This window comes from Propithecus coquereli, unplaced genomic scaffold, assembly GCF_000956105.1.
Source record: "Propithecus coquereli isolate 6110/MARCELLA unplaced genomic scaffold, Pcoq_1.0 Scaffold88, whole genome shotgun sequence".
Classification (NCBI taxonomy): domain Eukaryota; kingdom Metazoa; phylum Chordata; class Mammalia; order Primates; family Indriidae; genus Propithecus; species Propithecus coquereli.
This window is the reverse complement of record NW_012155062.1, coordinates 10235609-10252930: the sequence shown is the minus strand read 5'-3', so window position 1 is coordinate 10252930 and position 17322 is coordinate 10235609. Positions and strand designations below refer to the sequence as shown.

The 17322-nt window shown below is 51.1% G+C and overlaps 1 protein-coding gene across 1 annotated transcript in view; it reads right to left on the bottom strand.

Moving 5' to 3' along the window:
* The window catches only part of SH3RF3 (SH3 domain containing ring finger 3), a 318901-nt gene that overhangs the window by 6271 nt on the left and 295308 nt on the right, over positions 1 to 17322 (bottom strand). Inside the window, exon 10 of the mRNA XM_012664281.1 lies at positions 624 to 955. Within this exon, the coding sequence (XP_012519735.1) occupies positions 624 to 955 (332 nt within the window). The remainder of the gene's footprint in view (positions 1 to 623; positions 956 to 17322) is intronic.

The following is a 17322-nucleotide window of genomic DNA, read 5'->3' as shown; positions in this document are numbered from 1 at the left end:
CAGACTCGAACCTCTGACCCCGAGTAAAACTCAAGCACCTATGGCCCCAGAGCCTGTGGCCCTGATGGGCCATGTCACCTCAGCTGGACTCAGCTTCCAGAACTGTAAAAATTCAGGCTGAACTATACGAAATTCCTATTAATAGCAATTTAACAGACTACATACCATTGAATCCAATTTGGGGTAACATTTTATAATTCTAAGATGCCAGAGTGGGCAATGCTCCAAAGGAGCTGCTCTCTGAGCAGGGGGCACATAGGCCCGTGGGGAACTCGACCCAGGGGCCCCCTCCTTGGTCCCCCAGGGTTGAGGGGACATGGTCCCTTCACCATCCGATCTCTTACTATTTGCTCTCAGAATCACTTCGGTTCTGATAAATTTCTGGATGATTCCCTCACAGTCTCAAACTCAGGAACCACATGGATTTGGGACATGAAATACACCCCAGTTCCCAGACCCATTTTATTGGCTGTTCACCACCTAACTCAGGGCAAAGCTGGGTGATAAGGGATGCCAGGTGAACCTCCTTCCCCAAGAAGCCCCATTGTCCCCATTCCCCAAGGTGGCTCTGGCCCTCAGAGCCGCAGCCGGCCCCCCGTGGACGCAAGCCTGCCCTCCCTTACCTCTCTCTGGGCAACGGCTTGGGCTCAGGGCGGAGGGCGGCCATGCAGAGAGGCGCTTGTCGGGAAGGGGACGAGAAGTTCAGCTCCAAGGAGCCTGCCTTCCGGTGCAGCGGCTCCATCCCCACTGCCCCCTGCATCTCGCTCTCTATGGGGCAGGACCCTGCCCTGCCGTGGAGGGACAGCGAGGACACTTCAGGGCCCACTGCGCCCTGCAGCAAGGCGTCCACTGCTGCCTGGGGGTCATGGGTCGGGGAGACAGATGGCGGGGAGCGTGACTTCTTCTTGGTGGATGCCCCGGCTAGAAGTTTCAGGAGCCCGCTCTTCTTCTCTTTCTGGAGAGACACACAAGATTGAAACCAAATGGGTTGACGCTGCTAAGTGCTTGTGCTGTTAGCGAGAGAGGAAACTTTAAAGACAAAACTCAGGCCAAAAGCTTGCTAACTCGTGTTTTCCTTCCTCTCCTGAAACCTGGCAGAAGTGTCCAAAACAGACCACTAGGCCCTTGGGGGAGGTCGCCGGTGCGTTCCCAGAGGACCCTGCAGGATGGCCGTCCTGACAACACACGCATGCATTGTAGGACCCTGGCCCAGCCTGGCAACGCCAGTGGCCATGTCAGAGGAGCCCTCAGTCCAAGTGGTCTGCTTCCTTCTCACCCAGTTTTCTAAGTGGACAGTGTGGTATGTGGTTCCAGGGACCAGGTGGGGCCTGGTTCCCTAAGGAGCACTTCTGCCCCCATGTCCCCCTCCCTGGGCTTCCTCAGGAGGCCTGGCCTATAGCAGGGGCTCCCAGTAGGGGGTGGCCTTGCCCCCAGGGGACAGGTGCAATGTCTGAAGACATTTGGGTTGTCATGGCATCTGGTGGGCAGGAGGCCAGGGATGCTGCTAAACATCCTCCCATGCACAGGACAGGCCTCATGGCAGTTACTTGGCCCCAAGTGCCACGAGGAAAACGGCCAGCCAGGACGTGCAGAAGGAAGCAGGCCCACCTGGCCGCCAGGCTCTGGGGCTGCAGCCCCTCCTCCTCGCTCAGCAGCAGAGAGACCCAGCAGTGGGCTCAAGTTCCACACCCCGGGCCTTCTCCTGCTGCCTCTGTCTCTACTCGCCCCCCTGCCCCCCACAGGGCCAGGTGGCTGTTCATGCCCTTCTAGGCTCCCTCTAGAATAAAAGCCTGGGGATGGCAGAGGCCAAGTTTATTTTGTTCACTGCAGTATCCCCAGGGCCTAGCCTGGTGGCTGGAACACAGCACGCACTTAGTGCACGTTTGCTGAATGAAATGAGCTCAGAGTGCAGGTTCCCCCAGACGGACCCCTTCTGCCCCCTGAGCAGAGAACGGCCCCAGTGGGCAGATGCTGGCTCCCAAGGTGCCAAGGGTGCTCAGGCCTCTGTGGGCTGTGCCGTTGAGCTGAAGAAAGACGAGGCTCTGCCATCCCCTGCCAGGCCCATGAGAAGATTTGCAGTCATTCCAGCCATAGCTATATGTTTGGGAAAAGGGTGGGGCAGATAAATGTGATGGTTAATTTTCCTATCTCAGTTCTCCAGGATTTAATATGACTGATCATTTTCTTAATTTGACTTGGGCAAACACTGATGTCATGGCTAGAAAACCTTCTCCAAAACATTTGCCTTCCAGGACAGAATTCTGCTAATGCCTGAAGCATCCAGTTATTACAAATTGCTGTGGAATTCCCAGTACTAACAACCGTCATGCTCAGGATTTCAGAGACTGTGGATGTAAACATTCTAAGCACTTCCCTGGTGCTGCCGCATGTGAGGCAGGTAAGAATTAGCCACGGGACACTTCCCATGTGACAGGGAAAGTCTCACAGATTGTAGGAGGATAACAGATTTTAAAGGATGCAATTTAGGGTCTACCTGGGCTAAAAGTTTATGTTAAGGAAAGACGGATTTGCTGGTTTTCTCTTGGGACCAGGAGTAAATTAGCAACATTCCTGAGCTGGGTGGGATGCGGATTTGGCATCCCTGTGATGTTTTTTTTGCTGCTTCCCTCAGCAAGCTTCCCCCAGCACTCTGCCATTTTCATCTGTGGCTTACACTCCCCTCTCCTGGGGGGGATCACTTTTCACCCCAGATGACTCTCAATGGCCAAGAATGGCCAAGGTCCAATCAGTTCAGCTGTGTGGGGGCGGCGGTGGGGGGGAGCCAAACAGCCTCACGTGTTGGGAGTAAATGCCTCCTTTGCTTTGAGGAGTCATGGCCTGGGGGAGGCAGACCTGTGGAGAAAGGTGCCCTGGCCCTCCCCTGAAATGAGAGACAGGGGTGCTGCTGCCCCCCCCCCCGGGGGACCCGCTCCCCCCCATGCAGTCAGCCCATGCAGCTCACCCCCTCCCCTTCCTCTGTCACATTTGTGAGTGCTGCCCCTGTCAGTGCGGCAAAGGCTTGGCTCCAAGACCCCAGTCTGCTGCCTACCACCCTCGTGTTGTCCTCTGCACATTTGGAAGGATGCCGTCTGCCTCCCTGAGTTGCTGAGATGACAAAGTAAGAGTACTTTGTAAACTATGAATGCTTCTTACCAATATCTGGTGATTAGCTTGTTGTTTTTGTGATATGTTTTCTCTACTCTGAAATTAAAATATTATTAATATTGTAATTTAAAAATATTATCTGGATATTAAAAAATCTGCAAAATACCTAGAACCCTAGTTAGCTCCCAATACATTTCTGTCAAGTGAATAAAATGAGATTCCCATCCACAACATCTGCCTGCCTTGCCTTGGGAGAGTACCTGGACCAATGCAGGGCTCTCAGCTCTCCCACTAAGGAGTTCAATAAAATATAAATTTTGGGCCCCACCCTCAAAGATTCTGCTTCAGCAGGTTGAAATGGGGACCGAAAAAAATGATTATAGTACAGAAGCCAGGAAGTGATCAATTAGAAGCCAATGATGCAACCTGATGAGTGACTGCAGAAGACACACAGCTTCTTGAGAAGGTGATAAAGAAGGATACATATTGACACCTACTAAGTCCCCAGCCCAGGGGACACGCATAGGTTTGAAGCAGAGATCTGTAGATCTTGCGGCTGGAACGCACACTCTGACTCCGTGGGTCTGCGCTGTCCAACCCGCAGCCGGGTGAGCCCTCTCCCTCCCAGGCGCATGGTGAGAAGCCAGGAGCTGATGGGTGCGTAGGGGATCAAGGGACAGGGTACGAGGTGTGTGACGAGGCCGTGCCAGCAGCTCTGCTCTGAAGACCTGGGTCTGAACGCGTTTCTCCACACATGCACGGAACATGGTCCCGTTACAGAAGTGAGAGCTCATGAGTTCTACCAGGAAAAAGCCATGTGCGTTCACACACTCACACTTATACACACACACACACACACACACACACACACACACACACACACACACCCTGAAATCAAGTTATATTCCACTGAAAGAATCATCATCTGGAAATATAATATTTAAAAAAGAGACTTTTGAAGGCGTTCGTTCACACTGCACTCGTATAGAAAAACTGTAAATCATTATACAAATGGTAAAATCAGTTTTTCTTCGTTATGATTAAGATGGTGGTTCCCTTAGGGGTCTTAATTGTTTTACAGAACATTAGTATAAAAACTTGGCAAAAGGAAAACAAAATTTAAAGCTTAAATTGAGATCAGTTGCCAGTTAAAGGTCAATCAGAAGTCATGGAAAATTGTGTCTGAAATTATAAAGAGCCAGAGGGAATAGGATTTGATTCACAAAAAGCAACATTAAACAGGGATGCCATTCATTTCATTAAAACAAAGTAAAGCTGTACATGTGACCTCTAAGTGTACATTTATCAAGTTGTCTCCTTTATTAACTCATCCTAGATGAGGTGGCCATGGCACCATTTCTCTCAAACAGATTTGCCATCTTGGCTGGGCACAGTAGCTCACGCCTGTAATCCCAGCACTCTGAGAGGCTGAGGCAGGAGGATTGCTAGAGGCCTGGAGTTTGAGACCAGCCTGAGCAAGAGTGAGACCCTGTCTCTACAAAAAATAAAAAAATCACTTGGGTGCATGCCTACAAGCCTATAGTTCCAGCTATCATACTTGGGAGGCTGAGGCAGGAGAATCACTTGAGTCCAGGAATTTGAGTTTGCAGTGAGCTATGATGATGCCACTACACTCTAGCCTGGGGGACAAAGCAAGACTCTGTTTAAAAAAAAAAAAAAAAAAAAAAAGAGTATGGTGGAAGTGGTGCTTTGTGAATTCCAAGGCTGGGTCATAAAAAGCAAATCAGCTTCCCAAACAGATTTACTGTCTTAATTCTTTTTTTGCCTAGGGCAATATTTATAGTCAGTTTGCATTGGCTGAGCACACACCATGCTGGGCCAGGCACCGTGGAAAGCAGGTAGAAACAGACTTGATACGCAAAGCTTAACCTTGATAACCCAGGAAAACCACCATCTGCAGACTCCCAAACAGCCTGCACGCTTTGATGGGTAATGTGCTTTTTTCAACGCCAGAAGGGAGGCTGGCAACTCATTAGCTTTGAGGATAAAGGATTGAACACAACCATACATTTTTGCTCTGCCAGGCGAACACAAAGACGTTTTCCTGAGCTGAGACCCAAGAGACAGTGGTCACGGGTTAAAAATGTTCAGACCACGTGTTGACCCTAAGTGACTGGGAGCCCCCACACACTGTCCCAGGAAAGCACAGAAGTAAGTAGCCCTCCAGACTGCTGATACCTTCCCGGGGTGGGCGGCACTGGAGGGAGGCTGGGCAGTACTTCAATTTTGTTATGCACTTTTGTGTTATTTGACTTATTACATTGAATTCATGTTTCATTTTTAAGAGAGAAACATAAAAAGGGGAAAAGTCACAGCCTATTATTTTGAACATAATGGTATTAGATATGACAAACCAGAGAGAAGTTTTGCTATTGATCAGCTATAGGGCAGGAGATGACCCCGTAGGAGGGCAGTCAGGGTGGGCCCTGAGAGCTGGGCTGATGTGGAGATAATGCAAAGGCGTGGGCTGGTGGCTGACAGGTCCAGGTGAGGGGTCAGAGGTGTGGAATGAGCTCATCTAGCAGAAAGCAGGCGCTGGCCAGATCATGGGCGTGCCACCAGTGAGAAAGGCTGGAGGACGTGCATGGCACACCTTGGTGTCTTGACAGCCGACTGAGGAGATTGGTGTCTGTTTGGTAGACACTAGCAGCCACTGCGAGGGGACAGCAGAGCCACTGACAGGATAGTTGCAGGAGAAGTTTAGAGGGAAGGTCACGCCAGGCCCAGGGCTGGAGAGGGGAGGGCATGGAGACACCAGGCCAAGAGGCAGCGACCTGAGGCCGTAATGCTGGGCTGCGGCCACAAGAACTTACTCTGTGCCCAGCCTTGACTTTGTCACAAACCTATGCTAATTCCCACACTTTAGCAATCTGTTGAAAAGTGTCAATATTTTGGCCCCAAAAGCAAACAGAACATTAAAGGAAGCAAAACGAGTTTATAAAGATGGCCAGAGAGTTCTCAGATGCCACCTCAACCTAGAGGCAGTCAGGAAAACAGGCAGCAGGTGCCAGAGGCTGGCAGGCAGGCTCGGCTCAGAGAAGGGAGCACCTTTCCTCCCCGACACTGTTGCAGTGACGTCCAGCTGCACATCTAGGAAGGGACTGAAGCCTGGCCAGAGGCCTGACCCACATGAACCCGGCATGACAAACGATGCCGGGGCTTTAAGGTGCTCTTAGATATTCAGAAGGAAGAAACAGGGATGAGGGAAGTGCGAAGCCCTTATCTGTGTCGAGTTTGGCTCCCAGGCAGCAAGTTACACTTGGAAGCTTTTTGATTATTATTTTATGTTTGGAAACTTTTTCGTTGGAGATGGGAAAAGGGTAATTAAGAGCTATGCCCTGTTAAAATTTTAATGGGGAAAGGGCATCTCTCTGGTTAGGCTGAAAACAGTTACTGGAAGAGCAGAGGAGGGTTTATAGCAATATAAATATGCAATGCATTTTCTGAAAGGATGGAGGAATAGGAGATCTATAATGAATAAAGAGGAAGGCGTTAACAAGCTCATTAAAAGAGACAGAGAAATTGTGCATTGAGCTATTGGGTTATTTTAAATATTAAAACACATCTTCAAAAATGTTGTCCTCACCAAACGCAGAAGATAAAGAAGACTGGTTCATGAGAACAGCGGGGACAGGAGGCAGCAGGCAGGGAGGCACCAGCGGTGGTGCTTTCTCTGACTTCTGCTCTCGAGGGAAGAGGCGCCTGCTGCCCTGTGCTGCTTTTCTCGCTCTTATCAGTGGTAGAGCCTTTCCTTTCTGAGAGGGAGCCGGAGGCCTGAGGAGAGGGGGCTGAGGGTGTCGGATTGTCACAGTCACCAGACCCAGAACCGACTCAACTGCTCTCCCTTCACTGGATCAAGACCAGGTCAGGATGAGCAGCTGAGCGCAACGCAGTGTGAACGAGCCCCTGCAGTGGCAGAGCGAGCCTCCCCGAGGAGCTCCAGGAAGAGAAGTGCCACATCAGGGTGGTCTGTGAGAAGCGCACGATGCCGAGACAGCTTTGGGGACAGATGGAGCTCGGTGTTCCTGTCATTTATTAGTTGGCTGATCTTGAACAAGTGACTGAACTGCTCTTAGCTTCAGCTCCCTCATATGTGAAATTGACTACATAATTATCTAAACATAATAATAATGATAATGATACTGAGAACTGTTTCTTGAGAGCTTGCTAGGAGCCAGGCAATGTTCTAAGTCTTGCCCATACATCAGCTCATTTAACTCTCCAAGCAGCCCTAGAGAGAAAACAGAGGCTCCGAGATGCTAAACAAGAGACACAGGGTGATCAGCTCGAAAGTTGCACTCCTTGGATTTGAGCCCAGGACTTGCTGAGTTCAAATTTTCACTACGGCGCTACTGCCTGGTTGTGAGAACCAAATGGCAACGTCCTAATCCCAGTATGGTGCTCAGTACATGGAAGGTACTGGTCAGGGCTGTAGCTGTTTGAGTCCTTTCATAGATGAGCACCAAGGTGTTTACATAAAATGATGATTACAAAACTCCAGCAGTGATTCTGTGAAGATAAAACCATGGGTTGGCCAACTGCTCATCAGCCTCGTCACCTGGGCAGTCCCCTGACTTCTCTGGGCTTCTTGAAGATGGAATTTTGATCGTAGCTGTCTCGATGCTGAGAGGAGGCTAGTGAGTGACATTTGTTAAGCACATAGCGAAGTGCCCACACCTGGGAAGCGCTCAGCAAACGGGAGCTGCTGCGATCCTCGTCATGGTGGTGACGTGAGCTAGAGCCCCCAGCCCCGTGTCCCTGCTCAGCCAGCACTTGTCTCCTGGTAGCACGAGGCTGATGAGAGGATGGAAGCATGTCTAGTTATCCCCCCATAAGGGAAGATGTGAAGAGATGAAAGAGCCAGTTACTCATCTACGATCTTCTGGAAGCCTCTTGAGCCATGTTCTCCAAGTCCCTGAAACAGTCCAGTCTTCAATTACTGAGGACATCTCAGAAACTCCAAACGTGAAGAAACACCTTGCTCTCTGGCCTCCGGGCAGGAGTGCTGCAAGAAGTGCAGCCACAATAAACATCGTTTTTCCATATTTTATTTAAACTCAATTTGCTGAGTGGAAAGCACCAGGTGCACCTTCCAGCTGCCGGCACACACAGTAAATATGGTGACAACGTGGTGACTGCAACTTGAGCACAGAGAGAGATACTGGGGTGACCCACTCAGCTGGGTCCAGGCCCTGGCATGCCTGCCACCTCTGTGTTGAGAAGTTCTCCTCTCGTGGGTTTCTTCTCCTGCCTTTCTGAATAGCTGTTGGATTCTTTTTGGCAGCCCCAGCGTGGAAACGCCCCTCAGACTCCCTGTCCCTCTCTATTCTGTCAATATCCTCTTGCCTGAAGCTTCCAAGCAGCTGGGCTCTTCAATTCTTTTTTCCAGGGTAGAAGTATCTCTAGCCCAACCTCTCAAATGAGCTCTAGGTCTTTTATCAGCAGCTTCATCTAGACATTCTTTTAAGGCAGAAATCACACAAATTAAAGTCCACAGATGCCCGAGCTCTGGGCTGGAGGACAGGGAGGCCCCTCCACGAAGCCCCGGCTAGAGAGAGCAGAGGCGACAATGTCCTTGGTACCTGCGCCCAGGCCTGTAGCCAGCTGAGCCCAGGGCAGGGAGGAGCAGAGAAGGAGGGGAGTGAGGCTGAGAGGGGGCCAGGGGCTCACACATCCCAGCACCTCAGCCTGTCCTCGTCCTCCACAGAGGGCTGCGGTCTTGAGGGCAGCCTGGCTGCTCAGGATGGCGGGGTCCAGACCTCCACCCCGTGAGATTTCCTGAGTGACAGGTGTTGGCACCTCCTGAGACGCTAACACAGCCAGGCTGGGTGGGCAGTGATTCTGATATTCACCTCCCTTGTGACTTCTGCTCCGCCGGGACTCAAGGGCTGGAACTGGCTTTCTCTCTGCATCATTCCCAGCCTCTTGGCCCATGTGCGTCTTAGCAGTTTCCACTACTTGCCAGTCCTGTGTCCTTAAACTAGCAACTTAAATTTTCTGTTCAGTTTCCTCATCTGCAAAATGGGGGTAACAGCAGTACCTGCATTAGGGGGTTGTTGCAGGATCAAATGAAACAACACTTGTCAAGTGCCAGGCCCCCAGGAGACACCACCTTTGTCTGCTCTGCTATATGCCAACAAAAAAGCTAAACTCTAAAAATAATTTAGAGATTTATTCTGAGCCAAGTTTGAAGACCATGGCCCGGAGCCCATGCCCAAGAAGCCTTGAGCAAGTGGACTCGCTGTGGTTGGGTTACAGTTTGGTTTTATACATCTCGGGGAGACAGGAGTTACAGGTAAAGTCATAAATCAACACATGGAAGGCGTATGTTGGTTTGGCCTGAAAATGAGGGAAATATCAAAGGTGGGGTGGCCTACAGGTTATAGGTGGGTTGAAAGACTCTTTGATTTGTAATTGGTTAAAGAAATGAGGCTTTGTCTAGAGGCCTGGGATATTTGAAGTTAAGATAAGGAAGTCTGTTAATCAGAGACAAGCCAGGGAACACATACCCAGACTCAAGTGATTTGTTGTATAAATTGAGGACCTGTAGGCTTGTCTTGCATGGCTTTAGGCCTATTAATGAGTTACAAAGGATGTCTGTGAGAAGGGAGGAGGGCATGATGAGGCATATCTGACCTCCCTCCTCATGGCCAGCAACTCAGTTTTAGGGTGTCCCTTGGCCAAGAGGGGGTCCATTCAGGCAGCTGGGGAGAGCCTTAATATTTTATTTTAGTTCACGGTCAACATAGCTTCAACATGGACTTTGGCACCATGTGGATACTGGCCATGGTGCCTTCTCTGAAAGCAGAAGTCTTTGTGTGAGCGATACTGTAGTGTTACTTTTATACTATGTTGGAAAAGAAAGTATCACCTCTCGGCCAAAGGAGAAGTGGCAGGATGTGGTCTTTTTGGAAAAGTGTGGCCCCAGAATCCAAACTTCACAGAAGAAATCCCTTTATTAAAGGATTTGCTCTGTAAAATTTAGATTCGGTCAAAAGGCTGCACTCAGGGATCCAGAGGCCACATGTGGCCTCAGGGCTGTAGGTTCCCAACCCCTGCTAGACGATGGTCCTCAACTCACAGCAAGGTGGAAGCACTGTTTCCCATGGCTGCCTGAAGTGTTGGCCCTCAGGGGACAGACAGGTCACCTGCCTGCCACTGGCTGTGAGCACACGTGGAGCCGGAGCAAGAGCTCCAGGGAGACCCCTGCTGCAGGTTTGTTAGGTGTTCCAACGTGAGGGCGTCCCACGGTCCTCATCAGTGGTCCGTAGATGGTTTCAGGGTCTGTGAAATCCCTGGGATTGCGAAGTTGGGAGCAGTGTGGATATACCACTTTCAGCAGGTTCTCGTGGGTTCATGCGCCCCTCCCTAGCATAAAGAAATTGATCATCTCATTCATTCCCAAAATGAGGAGATGAGGGTGCGGGGCTCTGCCTGGTGGGCGCATACCCTGCAGACATTGGATCTCGCTGGGCTGCGGAGTCCTGTGTGGCAGGCCTGGCCCGCCCGGCCGCTGCCTCCTCCGCCCAGTGGGAGCCAGAAAGCAAGACTCCTCAGGGAGAAAAGATACAGCAGAATTGATTTTAGTGCTTAATTAAAAAGTACTGAACCAGAGGGAGCCGCACCAGACAAATGTTCTGACTGAACTCAAGGAAAGTGTGTCAGGTTATAGTGCTGAACGGGGACTTTAGATCATGTGGCAAATCGGATTTTCTAAATATGCCCACAACACTGTTCTGCCCATCCACTCGCTCTTCTTACAAAGTGGCTTTGGCAGTCCCCTCGTCAGGTGATAGGACTGTGTCCCCTCCCACGTGCCAGGGAGACGTGTGCCAGCCTCCACAGACAGAGCACAGTGGAGATGTCTCTACCTGACTCTGAGGAGAGGTCAAGGGCTGGCCGTGTGCTCACTCTGGGGACCCAGCAGCCATGCTGTGAGGAAGCCCAAGCTCACGCATGTTGAGAGGCCATGACACAGCCCAATCCAGGCTGCAGCCAGCAGCCACTGCCAAATACGCCAAACACAAGAGCAAGCACGTCTCCAGATGGCTCCAGCCCCCGCCAGCAAATCATCAGAGCCTTTGAGTCCTCTCAGCTGAGGCCCAGACATGGTGGAGTAGAGACAGTCTCCCTGCTGTGCCCTGCCCAAATTCCTGCCCCACAGGATCCACAATCATGACAAAATGATTGCTGTTTTAAGCCACTGAGTTTTGGGTGATTTGTCACTCAGTGAAAATAACTGGAATAGATTCCATTTTGACCTCTCATGGGATTTCCCAGCGCCAGACAACAGCTGTCTAAGACTGTTGGCATTGCCAACGTTAGGTATAATGACCTGTGAGCTTCAGACACCACACACGTGCACGCGCACACACAAACACACAAACTCTATATTTTTGATAAACAAGTGTGGGATGGAAAAATAAAAGCACATCCCAACAGACTTCTCTGGAAAAGTTTACAGAAACATTGGAAACATGTATGACTGAAGGTACACCAGGCATCCAAGTAATAGATGAGAATTCTGCAAGGAAAAATGTCAAGAACCAAACTTCAGTATATTTTTACTAGAAATCTGAAGACTGCTAGATAATCTAATAACAATCTAATTGAACAGCATGGTCATAAAAGCCAACTAGATGAGATTTTACACTGATGGAGCATTTAGAAACTAGAAGGCCCCATCTTGATTTTAAGGTATACTTGGGAATTGAAGTAGAAGGATTTGACTCAAAGGACTTATTTTTCAGACAGCCCAGGGAATCCAAACCATACAAGTTTGAGTGGATCATTGAGACAGCTTGAGGGCTTTATGGGCACTGAGAGAGAGAAGGAATGAAAAATAACAGCGAGAGCCTCGGAGATGGACCTGTGAAACTTAACAAGGCCATTAGGTCATAAAAAGTATTTAATATGCTTGTCCAAGAAGCTGCCTCTAATCAGGCATTTCCCCCTGAAGAGCTCAGAGCCGCTGGTGGATAGACACGCAGCAGACCTTCTCCTCAGGGGTCTTTCTCAGCCCTATAATCATTCTAGTAATATTTCATGCCCAGGGTGGGGGATGAGGAGGCAGAACCTGCTGGAACCCACCAGTGGTGGGGGGTTTCCTTTGTGTAGGTCCATACCAAGGGGGTGGGAGCTGCTACAGTCTGAATGTTTATGTACTCCCAAAATCCATATGTTAAATCCCAACTCCCAGTATGACGGTATTTGGAGGTGGGGCTTTGGGGGGTGATGAAGTCATGGAGGTGGAGCCCTCATGGATGGGATTAGTGCCCTTATTAATGAGACCCTGGGGAGCTGCTTCACCCCTTCCACCATGTCAGGATGTGGCTAGAAAGTACCATCTGTGAACCAGAAAGCAGGCCCTCACCCAACACTGAATCTGCCAGCACCTTGATCTTGGACTTCTGGTCTCCAGAATTGTGAGAAATAAGTGTCTGTTGTTTATATAATAAGTCTACGGTATTTCGTTCTAGCAGCCAGAGTGGACGCAGACAGGAGCTGTGACCCCAACTCCTTTAATGCCCTCTTGCTGCTGGGAGAGGCTCTCTCCTGCCCTGGCAATGTGTCTGGCTAGAAGGGAGGACTCTCCTTCTAGGGAGCTCAGGATTGGGTTGGGGAGACAGCCATGGGGGGCCCCTCAATGACAATGGCTGCAAGGAATGAGGGAATGCAGCTGGCCCTATATGGTCTGCTGTTTCTTTCTTGGAGGGCAGAGTGACGTGCTCTTTGGGTGCGAAGGCTGTGCCTTTGTGGAGGAGTGGGGAGCAATTTTCTTCCCTCTGGGTCAGTTCTTTTTTATTTAGTTTTTATTTTTTGTAGAAACAGGATCTTGCTATGTTGCCCAGGCTGGTCTCAAACTCCTGGGCTCAAGTGATCCTCCCAAAGTGTTGGGATTATAGGTGTGAGCAACTGTACCCTGCCTGGGTCAGTCCTTAACAGTGACAACGTGAGGGTTATGCAACCAAAGGGGGCAGAGGGTGAGCTTCAGGCATTTTCATTTTCCCCGAGACTCACCACCTCCCAGGGCCCATGTCTGCATAACCACCTACTTGAGGCTCACAGAGAGCCTGAGAGCCCTTCAGAGTTTATAAGAAAGACCAGTCTTTTGACACAGAGCAGGCCAGCTTAAACTGAAGGCCCAAATGTTTTGTGTATGAGACTCTCAATGTATTAATTTTTTGAAGAGTCTGATAGTATCTGAGTACTAGTCCTCACCCTGGGGTTACCCAGGGCCTCACCTTTGGGCCATGCCACAATTGTCAAGGGACTTTCATGGGAAGCGCTGTGCCTGCACCCCCAGTGTGCCCCGGGAATGGCAGGGTGTTAGCAGGCCTGGTGGGGGCAAGGCTGACATGGACGACTGCATTTAGGAGAGCTGGGGTGGGGAAAGGTAACTCCTGCAGGGACTTCTCCAGCCTTTGCTATGCTAAAAAGCTACTTGTTTTAAAATTTAACTTTATTTTGGTAAGAACATTTGTTAAGATCTGCTCTCTTAACAATTTTTTAAGTGTCCAGTACGGCATTGCTGACCGAAGGTACAAGCTGCACAGCAATCTCCAGAACTTACTCGGCAACGGGCACACAGTTTCAGTTACGCACGATGAGTAAGTTCTTAGCTGAATTTTACTGCAGTTTTTGGTAAGCCTAGGACTCTTTCGAAAATGAAGGTGAGGATCTGAAGATCTGAAAGAGTAGTGAGGTGCCCAGGAGAATCAGGACCAGCACGGCCCAGGCAGAGCCAGGCCTGGGCCCTCGGGCCCCAACACTCAATTCACGGCTTTAGGGCACAGTTGGTTTATACATCAGTGATTCTAAACCAGGGTGATTCTGCCCCAGGGGACACTGGCAATGTTGGGGGATATTTTTAGCTGTCCCAGCTGGGGTGCAGCAGTGTGCCACTGGCATCCAGGGGGGTAGAAATTGGCGGTGCTGCTCTACATCTGACGACGCACAAGACGGTCCCCCACAACAAAGAGATATCTGGCTTCTACAGTGGCATGGCCGAGAAGCCCTGGTTTGCAGGGTAGGTGTCAGGCTCTGCCCGAGTGTGTCCCTGTGTCCCCCTACAGCTGATTGGTGGGACAATCGGTCGATTACAGGATGCAGAAGTTGGCTAGGTGGGCTTCAGCACCCCAGGATGCCCCTCAGCAGCCCGTTTATCTCCCAGCTTTTGCTTTAAGATCTGAGAAGCTGCAGGTAGTGAGTTCTGACTCACTCTTGGGAGGCAGGGGCCTGGCCGCTGCTTCGCGTGGGCTTGCTTTGGAGGGGGAGGAGGGGCAGGAATGACGAAGAGTCCAGTTGGCCGGCAGGATGGTCCAGAGCCTTGGAGATTTACAGATAACACTGAATGTGCTATTTTAACTTCTGTGATTCAGGGAGGGGCTGCTGCCCTTCCTGAGGCTGGCTCTGGAAGGTTGCTGGACTGCCCAGCCAGGAGTGAGTGCGGAGGGTCTGCACGCACAGAAGGCGCTGGCCCTGGGCACTCACTGGCATCCTGCTATGCTCCTTATCCCAGAGCATGCAGGACCTCGGGTCACCAGAGCCATCTGGATCTGCCCTACTGTTGCCTGTGACAGCTTTGGAGAAAGGGAGGAGCCACATGCATCTTCCTCCCCTGCCTGAGCCTGGGTCGGTCTGCAGCGCTGACAGCCCGTGAATGTGGCTTGTGCACTTGGGGCTGCTGTGGCTGTAGTCCCAGCTCTGGGCCAACTGAGCGCCTCTCGCATTGCTCCACATGTCCCCAGAGGGACACGGCCTGCTCTCGATCGTGCCCATGTCCCCCGTCGGCAGCGTGCCACATGGGAAACAGCCTCTCCCCCTCTCGGAGCTCTGTTAGGATGTGATTAGCTGGCATTTGTAGTCTGTAGCCCTGATGACTCACAGACACCCAGAGGGTTTTCTTTCCTCATCCAGCCTCACGCATCACTGTCAGACTCAACTTGAGTCCTTCCTCCCACCCCACAAAGAACAGCCACAGCTGGACATGCCCACACCCACCTCCTGAGAGTCCCCGCGGGGCCCACACTGGCCATGCCCAGGTGTGCATTCTTGTGCAGGTGAGGCTGGGCTTCCCTGTCCACCTGCGTCTTCCGAACTTCTGCCGCCTCCCCAGCCACACCCTACACTGTGTATCAAATGATGCCGCAAACCCCCAAAACCAAAGGTGATGAGGCCAAACAGAGGCACAGAAAGTCTAGCGCCACAGCCCAGTCATGACCAGCCTGGCCTCCAGCACCTCTGAGGACACAGACAGCGTCTATGTGGACTTTCCGCCCTGATGGGAGGGTGGCGTTACTGTGCGGGAGGCATCACCCTGGAAGTACAACAGCCCTGCTATGGACCGAGGGGCCTGAGTGGTTCGCAGATGCCCCAGGGAAGAGACAGCGAGGTTAAGTGGCGGACGTGCCTGGAGGCTCAGAGGCCTCGCAGACAGGCTCAGTGCAGGTGCCAGGGCACTGCTGCAGGACACGGCACGTCCCCTCCTTCCTCCACCTGCCAGTCCTCCCTCTTCCCTGAGCGTGCTTTAGGCCCCAGGTGGAAACCATCTCCTCTGAGCCTGGACGAGCATTTAAGAAGAGTTTCTCTTCCTCCTCCCCATTACCCCAAGCCCCCCATGGCTTTGTCACTAGGCCCCCTTCATCACCTGTATTCGCTACTCCTGCCTCCCCCACCATGGACTGTAGGGGCTCAGACCTCATCTCATTTGTATCCAGTGCCAAGTCTTGATGGGGGCCCAGAGCCAACCTGCACCCTATACGTGACCACGAGCCCCGAGGGCAGATGCCCATGCCGAGAGGTGGGCTCCTGCTCCACAGGCCCAGCCTCGGCCCCAGGGGCTCAGCGGTGCCCAGGTGTGGAATAGGATGGACCAGACCCGGGGAGGCGCTTGTCCTTGCAGACAGGAAGCCACCCTCCCCCAGGAAACTCTATCACAGAGCTTCCACAACATTAATGAGGTTTAATACTGTTAAATGGGGGAAGATTAAATGCTGAGATTTCCATTCTCAACATATTCTTCAGGAATCAGCATCTGAGAAGCTGCAGCAATGCCTGCCCCTTGTCACCTCAGCCCAGCGCCATTATCTTTTCACTATGGTAGGAGAGGCCCTGCTAACTCTCTAGAATTTACAGCATAACATTAATTCCTTTAAAATTGCTTTGGAGGAGATTAGGCCAAAAGGCAGGATGGACAGGAGTAAGAAACTGGAACAGCCCACTTGCTCTATGATGTGTCTGTGGCCTGCTGCGGCTTTGCCCCAGTAGGATAACTTTGCACTTGTATTTCCAACGGGCGTCTGGCTTGCTTTCTGCAGAACAAATACAATGCTGCCATGAGTGATTAGATTCAATGAAATGCATTCAAATGAAATCTCTGTAAAATCTGGCGTACTTCTGAAGGATTTCTGGAATGAAACAAGAAAGATTAAACACATTATTATTTAGTTAGGTATGGCAAACTCATGTATGTTCTGATTTTTTTTTTTTTTTTTACACAAAACAGATGGATGGAAATCATTCCGTCCAACCAGGAAGGCAGCAGCAGGTCAGTTCCTCCATGGGATGAGGATTTCTGAGGCAGCAGCCATGAGTCAAAGCTCTCGTCTCCATTAGCACGTCCTGCGGCTGACAGCATGCCAAGGGCAGCCTGCGAGCTCTGCGGGATGGTTTGGATTTCCTTCCCGTCTTATGAGCTTCCTGAGGCGGACTGCTTCCAGGAAACCCTGGGTGCACACCTGGCCTGGCACCACCTGGACATGCAGGTGAGGGGACTCAGGGGGGCCCTGCCCTGCTGGGCAGCCAGACTCTGGCCAGGCAGAACCTCCCAGAGTAAGTGCCCTGATTTGGGCTTTCGTCGCTGTCCAATCTTGCTCGGGCAACTGCTCTTACCCTTCTTTGAGGAGCCGCTGCCAAGAGTTCACAGGTGGTTTTTATTACTACATTACAAAGATTAGAAAAGGATGAGAGTTTAAAGAGGTTGAGCTGCCAGAATCCAGGTGTACACCGTTTTCCAGGTCCACGTGGCCCAGGGGGCCAGACTCTCCCTGAGTTACCAATATAATCACGGAGGAAAGTGACATACTTTTCAGACCAAATTACACAAACTGGCTATACACACAGCCCCTGCCTTCTTCAGAACTGTCAGGCATTCACTTTGCCTGTGGCTGAATACTCTTAGCAAAGGAGAATGTG